Source organism: Arabidopsis lyrata (genome assembly GCF_000004255.2).
Source record: "Arabidopsis lyrata subsp. lyrata unplaced genomic scaffold ARALYscaffold_2, whole genome shotgun sequence".
NCBI lineage: Eukaryota > Viridiplantae > Streptophyta > Magnoliopsida > Brassicales > Brassicaceae > Arabidopsis > Arabidopsis lyrata.
Genome location: NW_003302554.1, coordinates 16,029,196 through 16,037,013, shown reverse-complemented (window position 1 = coordinate 16,037,013; position 7,818 = coordinate 16,029,196). Strand labels below are relative to the sequence as shown.

The 7,818-nt window shown below is 36.7% G+C and overlaps 2 protein-coding genes across 3 annotated transcripts in view; one reads left to right on the top strand and one right to left on the bottom strand.

The window, feature by feature from the left end:
• The window catches only part of LOC110231049 (kinesin-like protein KIN-14P), a 5,915-nt gene extending 2,353 nt beyond the window's left edge, over positions 1-3,562 (top strand). Inside the window, exons 9-20 of the mRNA XM_021035781.1 lie at positions 31-563; positions 638-719; positions 816-911; positions 999-1,178; positions 1,326-1,432; positions 1,510-1,688; positions 1,783-1,947; positions 2,044-2,297; positions 2,378-2,541; positions 2,634-2,959; positions 3,048-3,187; positions 3,301-3,562. Coding sequence (XP_020891440.1) covers positions 31-563; positions 638-719; positions 816-911; positions 999-1,178; positions 1,326-1,432; positions 1,510-1,688; positions 1,783-1,947; positions 2,044-2,297; positions 2,378-2,541; positions 2,634-2,959; positions 3,048-3,187; positions 3,301-3,359 — 2,285 coding nt within the window. The 3' untranslated portion in view covers positions 3,360-3,562. The remainder of the gene's footprint in view (positions 1-30; positions 564-637; positions 720-815; positions 912-998; positions 1,179-1,325; positions 1,433-1,509; positions 1,689-1,782; positions 1,948-2,043; positions 2,298-2,377; positions 2,542-2,633; positions 2,960-3,047; positions 3,188-3,300) is intronic.
• Positions 3,563-3,721: 159 nt separating this feature from the next.
• On the bottom strand, positions 3,722-7,257 carry LOC9325013. Of its 2 annotated transcripts, none has more exons than XM_002887464.2 (6): positions 7,026-7,257; positions 6,161-6,720; positions 5,533-5,859; positions 5,005-5,412; positions 4,681-4,910; positions 3,722-4,418 (listed from the first exon to the last, which is right to left on the bottom strand). In XM_002887464.2, exons 1-6 carry the CDS (start codon positions 7,172-7,174, stop codon positions 4,167-4,169), a joined length of 1,926 nt encoding a protein of 641 aa, XP_002887510.2. In that variant the 5' UTR covers positions 7,175-7,257; the 3' UTR covers positions 3,722-4,166. The 2 variants fall into 2 exon arrangements, with proteins under 2 accessions (XP_002887510.2, XP_020891439.1); XM_021035780.1 differs by having other exon boundaries at positions 5,533-5,856.
• Positions 7,258-7,818: the final 561 nt, after the last annotated feature.

Sequence of the window (7,818 nt, the reverse complement as noted above, 5' to 3'; positions counted from 1 at the left end):
TTACCTTAACATGGGATGTTCCTGTGTGATAGACAGAAAAGTCAAAGTGGGAAGAACAGAAGAAAAACGAAGAGGAGGATATGACCAAGCTACTGAAAGAAAATGATCAATTCAACCTTCAAATTTCTGTGCTAAGGCAGGAGCTGGAGACAACGAGAAAAGCGTATGAACAGCAATGCTCGCAAATGGAAAGCCAAACAATGGTCGCTACAACAGGACTGGAGAGCAGGCTGAAGGAACTTGAACAAGAGGGAAAAGTGGTAAACACTGCAAAAAATGCCCTTGAGGAAAGGGTAAAAGAACTTGAACAAATGGGAATAAAAGCACATACTGCTAAAAATGCTCTTGAGGAAAAGATGAAACAGCTTCAACAAATGGAAAAAGAAACAAAAATTGCTAATACAAGCCTTGAAGGAAAGATTCAAGAGCTTGAACAAAACCTTGTAAACTGGAAGACTAAAGTCAGAGAAATGGAGCAAAAGTCTGAGTCTAACCACCAAAGTTGGAGTCAGAAAGAACTTTCCTATAGAAGCTTTATTGATAACCAGTCTCAGGCACTACTGGTATGTTCATACATACTGTGCTAAAATAATCGTTTTATATTCGATGATAGTTGGCTAATTATGCTGAATCCCAGGAGTTGAGGTTCTATTCAAGATCCATCAAGCAAGAAATATTGAAGGTTCAAGAGAACTATACAGAACAGTTCAGCCAATTAGGTGAGAATGATCTAACTGATGCTTCTGAAGTCATGATAAACTTTCCATGACCTTGCTATTTTTGTAGTGTTTATAAATTAAAATTTGTCTCTTCAGGAAAGAAACTGATTGAACTTAGCAATGCTGCGGAAAACTATCACGCCGTACTAACTGAAAACCGGAAGCTTTTCAACGAGCTTCAGGAGCTAAAAGGTACTGAGGATCATGTTAAATATTTGTTCAGATGTGTAGATTTTCAAATTTTATGCAGCCCATAAAATCTATAGTTATGACTTGCAGGAAACATCAGAGTGTTTTGCCGGGTGAGGCCTTTCCTTCCTGGACAGGGTGCACCAAATACAGTGGTCGAGTATGTCGGTGAGGATGGAGAACTGGTAGTTACCAATCCAACTAGACCAGGGAAAGACGGTCTTCGCCAGTTTAAGTTCAACAAGGTGTATAGTCCAACTGCTACACAAGGTGTGTTCATCTGTTACCAGTTCTGTTATATATCCTTATGCTTTTCATTTCTGTTTTGTGTGATCTATGTGAGAATGCATGGTACATCTCGAGACATAATATTATATTGATATCACCAAGTTCATTCGATATTTTGGATTCTTGCAGCTGAGGTCTTTTCAGACATAAGACCGCTGGTTAGGTCAGTTCTTGATGGGTACAATGTTTGTATATTTGCATATGGCCAGACAGGATCAGGGAAAACTTATACAATGGTATGTTTTCATTGTTTTTTTCTGAGTAAGATTTCATAGGAATTGATGCGCTTTTACCTTCATTCCCTTTTTTTCAGAGTGGTCCAGATGGATCAAGTGAAGAGGACTGGGGAGTTAATTATCGTGCCCTCAATGATCTCTTTAAAATCTCTCAATCCAGAAAGGGAAACATATCATATGAAGTCGGGGTGCAAATGGTGGAGATATACAATGAACAAGTGCTCGATCTACTATCGGATGACAATTCTCAAAAGAAATATCCTTTTGTTTTAAATCCTGGTTTTGTCTATTTGTTTTTTCATTGCTAGCGTTAGTGTAGCCATTCTTTTTGTTTTCCTTGACCTGCACACACTAGGGATCCTTTCTACAACTCAGCAAAATGGCCTGGCTGTGCCTGACGCAAGCATGTATCCTGTGACATCAACTTCAGATGTGATTACATTGATGGACATTGGACTACAAAATCGAGCCGTTGGTTCTACTGCCTTGAATGAAAGAAGTAGTCGCTCCCACAGGTTCTTCTTCATATTTATCCCTTGGAACAAACAAAAAAGAGTGTTTTCAACAGCCCTAAATGTTGTTAAACTGAATTTATATGTTTTCTTATGCAGCATTGTCACTGTTCACGTTCGCGGCAAAGATTTAAAGACCGGTTCTGTGCTATATGGTAATCTTCATTTGGTGGACTTGGCAGGAAGTGAGAGAGTAGATCGCTCTGAAGTTACAGGAGACAGACTAAGAGAAGCACAACATATAAACAAATCGCTCTCATCTCTTGGAGATGTGATATTCTCTCTCGCTTCAAAGAGTTCCCATGTACCATACAGAAACAGCAAGCTAACACAGCTCCTCCAAACCTCTCTTGGTTAGTGAAATTCATCTATAATACCACATTCATGAATAAGAAATATCATAACTTCTGTTTCTACGCGTTGTGGCTTATAGGAGGACGAGCAAAGACGCTAATGTTTGTGCAACTCAACCCTGACGCTACTTCATACTCAGAGTCAATGAGTACCTTGAAATTTGCAGAGCGTGTCTCTGGAGTCGAACTTGGTGCAGCAAAGACCAGTAAAGAAGGTAAAGACGTTCGAGACTTAATGGAACAGGTAAATAGACACACTTTCTCTCCTCTGTCTCTCGCTCTTATCTCTCTTACCATCAACTCAAAGATACAATGAATCATTTGTTGTTTTTACAGTTAGCGTCCCTTAAGGACACCATAGCGAGAAAAGACGAAGAGATAGAGAGACTTCATCTGGCAAAAGACACTCAGCATCATACTCAGAGACTTCAGAAACCCATGATGAGAAGAAAAAGCATAGGACATACCGATGACATAAACTCAGATACAGGAGAATATTCATCACAACAATCAAGATACTCTGTTACTGACGGCGAGAGTTTAGCATCCTCTGCCGAGGCAGAGTACGATGAGAGACTAAGCGAGATTACGTCTGATGCTGCATCTATCGGAACACAAGGATCCATGGATGTTACAAAAAGACCACCCAGAATTTCAGACAGGTTTAAAACCACATCATGTTGTTGTTATAATTGTTGTTTTAAGAGAACTTTTTCTTCTTCTAACGTTAAAAGTCGGATTCAATTTCAGAGCTAAGTCAATTACTGCAAGATCATCTACGAGTGTAACACGACCACTCGATAAGCTACGGAAAGCCGCTACAAGAACAACATCGACCGTTGCTAAGGTCACGGGGTTGACATCATCAAGTAAAGGCTTAGCGTCATCAAGTAAGCAAACTTAGAACTTATTCGATTTGAAGATTTTTTGAGTATGGATTAGTGTAAATATTGTGTTTAATTTAATTATTAAGAGTTTTGTCTAATTGATAATGTTTTTGCAGGCATTAAGAAGACGGGAAGTACTTCAAGTTTGGCAAAGTCTTCAAAACGGTGGGCGTAAATAACGCTTTTTACTCCTAGCCGCCCATACATTACACGTAACACTGCAAATATCATTTTTTCTTTTTTTTTGTTTTACAACACTTTACGTACGTTCTCTTAATTTATTTCCTCTAACATATGGCTTCGATTGGGACTAGAAGTTTTGCAAAATTTTGTAAATACATGAATCTTATTATTCTCATCACGGCTTCTCTTTATTGAGTTCTCTTTTCTCAACATATTTTTTAGGGTAAGGTCGGTAATTTATAGATTCAATTCACAAGACTGTGCAATTATATTCAGCTATTTTGTGATTCCGTAAATTTAATAAAACAAATAATGTATTCCACAACATTTTATTTTGTTATATTACCAATCACATGCAACCAAAAAAAATCCATTCCCATCATAAGTGTGGAACAAATAATTTGATTTTTCCTCCTTAAAAGTATATACCTAATGTTGTGATTCCTTGAGTGTATGACTCACCTAACTTCCTAATAAAGCCTGAAACTTAATTAACTAAGAAACTAAAAAGTAGAAAGATATAGAGAGCAAGAAAAGGAAAAACAAAGAGAAAGTATAAAGTATAAAGAACTAAAGCAATCTACAGTATATCCCTATCTAAAAACTTTATGGTACTCTTTATTTGGTGGGTTTTGTCTAAAAGATCTCCTACAATTTTTTTTTTTTTTTTTTTTTTGGACAAAAAAAGATCTCCTACAATATGAGGTGTAAAAACAGGAAAAAAAAGAAGAAGAAGAAGAAGGATGTGGGTGGGGAAAGAATAAAGGGTATATTCAGAGATTAGATTGAAATAGTGGGGTCAATGTGGAGGAAAGAAAAGTGGAGTGGAATCTCTTTGAAGCACCTTTCCACCTTGAATAATCTTAACTTTGCTCATCTTCTCTTCACACCAATGCAAATTCTCTTCGTTCATTTCATTCATTCTCAATACTCTTGACACCACTTTCAAGTCTATTAGACCCATCAATATCTCCATTTCTTCCTCTATACTCATCTTCTTCTTCCTCATGTATTTTCCTCCTCGACGCATCTCTTTCAGCTTCGTCTTTTTCTGTTCACAATTATATATCAACATACTGTTGGTTAAGATTAGACTCTTCACAAAGAAAAAGAGTAAAGCCATTATTTAATATATAATGATAAAATTTGGAAAACTTAGCAATATGAATTATACCGGATTTGGTGACACAACATTGATGCTAATAAAAACCACTACACTACATGTCTTGGTTAAGTATGACTATTTTTATTTTTATTTTTTAGAAGTGAGTCATAAAGTAGTGAAAAATGTGGAAGTTGAAATATATATTGACCTTTTTGTTGACTTTTTTCATGAGATGGACAAGGGTTGGATCAACGGAGCCTCGTTTACTTCTCCCAAAAAAGGCTTTGAGGATCTTTTGACAAGGCTTCTCTTTATCCGCTTTGAGAAAATTCATGAATGTTCTTATGCATTCCTCCATTATCATCAAGAACGATGCTGACGATATCCTCGACCTGAAACCCTCCTCTTTCTCTTCTTCTTTCTCATCCTCCTCATAATCTACATATCCAAACGAATGAATACATTACCGAATCTATACCCTCGAATAATGACCGCATATACAAACATATACTCTCAAAGCTTACTTAATTACCTTGGTATTCAGGAACAAGAAGCAATTTAGGAGCAAGAGTTCGCATTCGGGCATAAATCTCTGCTCTTCTTCCATGTTCATAAGGCTCATTCTCCACGTATCTTTGTAATAGAATATGAAACGTACGGAACTGGTCGGCGATGCCGGCCGGACATCCGACGTCGTTGAAGCTTCGTAGCCTGGATGATCTTTTTCTCTCGAAGTTTTTGTAGTTCCAACTTAGAGCTTCCCATGTTAGACATATCTGTGCCACGTAAGCTGATTCTAGTTCCACGTACGGGTTTGGTCTCGACCCATTGCCACCAGGATAACGTTGTTGTTTTTTCTTGTGTGATCCATTTGATGATAACTTGTGAACGATCCTCTCCGAGATCGATCTTGGCTCCACCATGATTGACTTTAACGATTCTGTGTGTGAATGGACAAAAATTAGAAAATACAAACCAAAATCTATATATTGATAAACACTCATTCGTGCATGATTCTTGAAATACATATATCTATTGTATAATATATGATGATTTTCACCTGTTTCGTGAAGCTTTTGAGCAGTGATTCTACTGAGAAAAGTCATTTCTTCGTCGTACTTTTGGAAGACGGTGTAAGATTCCCATTTGGGGCAACTCCGGCGAGAGGAAGTTGAGAAAGGGTCGTCAGTTTTGACAGAGTTTCTCCATTCTGATGAGCTTTTTGACGTTGACCCATTCGTGTATGACTCTCCGAATATCTCTCCTCTCTCTTCTTCTTCCTCTTCCTCTAATTCCTCTGCTTTGATCTCTCTCATGGAAAACCCCGATGATGGCTGTATCTCGTCAACATCATTCTTGATTCCTCCATTAGACACAAGCTCTCCTGCTATCCAAACAGCAAACAAATCCAAGTACGGTTTAGCTCAACCGGTTTCACATTGTTTTGTTTGTCATGTGTATAATATTCATCAAAAGTATCATGATAAGTGAATATACTAGTACATAATAATTAAATTTGGATATAAGACTTGTCGTTTCAGATTTTTATTTCATTGTTTATTCAAAAATCAAGGAAACCGTGTTAACTTTGGTTACTTGTAGAAAGAAAGAAAACAACTTTTGATTTGCATGTGAAGAAAGAAAAATAAACATGTGAAGAGATGAGCTAGGAGGAGAAATCATAATACCATTGTAGCTTTTGTCATTGAACACCAAACCACTTTGGAAACGAGAGGGACCACGAGTACTAGTATTAGTATTTGGTTGCTTACGAACCAAATCCTCAACGACGTCGTATCGTGACACTCCTCCTACCTCTTCATCTTCGTCATCATCATCATAACGATCGTCAGGAAGATCTTCAACGCCATCATCTTCCTCTTCTATTGATGATTCGCTGCGATAAGGAGAAACATTGGCAGAAGAAAAGTGTTCCTCCGTAGAAGAAGTGTTGGAATCTTGATCATCTTCTTCTTCGTGTTCATGAGTTTGATAGACATTATTGAACTCCTCCTTCATGTGTTGAGTACATAGTCCATCTTGAGAGTTATTATTGTAAAACATTAAAGATTCTCCGTCGTCTCCTATATCAGCTATCAAATCTGGATTTTGATCTCTAGATATCACATGGTAACTTGTGTTACACGACATCTTGAATTCTTTCCCTTCTTCTTCCTCTTCCTCTTCCTCTTCCTCCTCTTCTTCATCTTCGGAATACCACCCCGCCGAATCATATTCATATTCATTCCTACATAATAAGAAATTAATTAAGCTATATATTATGATTTGTCCCAACTGAGAACAATATTTACTATATGAAAAACTCATCAAAAAGCGGCCACTTATTTTCTTTTTAGCTATATATATGCTAACGTTCGGTAACACGTAAATAGATATGAAACTACTCTGCTAACCAATGTAGAATTTAAAAGATTTTCAGTATAAAACTCACCAATAGCCCATAATTTTGTTTAAAGTATATGCTAAAATCCGAAAACAAGGAAAAATGAAACTATATATTTATCATATGTATATACGTGTATAGATAGAGACCTTTGGAGGAGAGGGTAGCCGCCGATGAAGTGGAGGAGCTTGAGGAGGAGGGAGACGGCGGAGTAGAGGAGGAGGAGGAGGAGAAAGAAAGATGTAGAGACATTGATGAAGAGACTTGCTAATGCTTCTTCATTTGTATAACATTGCATTTTAATTAAATCTCTTTTTTCTCTCTTTCTTTTATCTTTTTCTATCTTTCTTCTTCTTCCTATCAAATGGAGAGAGAGAGAGACTTCCTCGGCTACAAAATCAAAAGCAAAGTTTGTGGTTTTACCAAAAAAAAAAAATATAAAGTGGTTGAGTTGAGTGCTTCTCTCTTTTTTTTTTTTTAATCTCTACCTTTTGGTTATTAATTTAAATCTTTTAATTGTTTCAATACATGTTTATAAATGTGGACTTCTTATAATTTCCTTGAGACAAGATTATACGCCTACTCATTCTTTAAAGGGCATGCTGAAATTATACCAAGTGCCAAGTTTAAAGATTATTGACTCCCTTGAAATATATAACCCATATGAATATCTCATAATCATTTGATAATACTTATGAATAACAGAACATGTGGAAGAGGAGTGTAGAGGAAGACTCTATTTTTACCTGAAAGAATAAAAATAAAGTTGATGATGTTTACCGACTTACTAAAGGCAAGAATCCAATATATATTGTATATTATGGATCATGAAATATATAAAACTATCGCGTAAGAAAAATATGGATGGAGACAAAAATAAAAGAAGATCTCTGGAGCAACAAGAAAGTGAAGAGGCCAAAACCGTGTCACACGCTTCTCTAA

Excerpts from the sequence above, each read along its gene's own strand:
- LOC9325013 (XM_002887464.2), bottom strand. The coding sequence starts at position 7,174 with ATGCAATGTTATACAAATGAAGAAGCATTAGCAAGTCTCTTCATCAAT. Across the intron at positions 5,860-6,160 it reads CAATGACAAAAGCTACAATG|CAGGAGAGCTTGTGTCTAAT; the intron begins GTATTATGATTT and ends CTGTTTGGATAG. Across the intron at positions 5,413-5,532 it reads TCAAAAGCTTCACGAAACAG|AATCGTTAAAGTCAATCATG; the intron begins GTGAAAATCATC and ends ATTCACACACAG.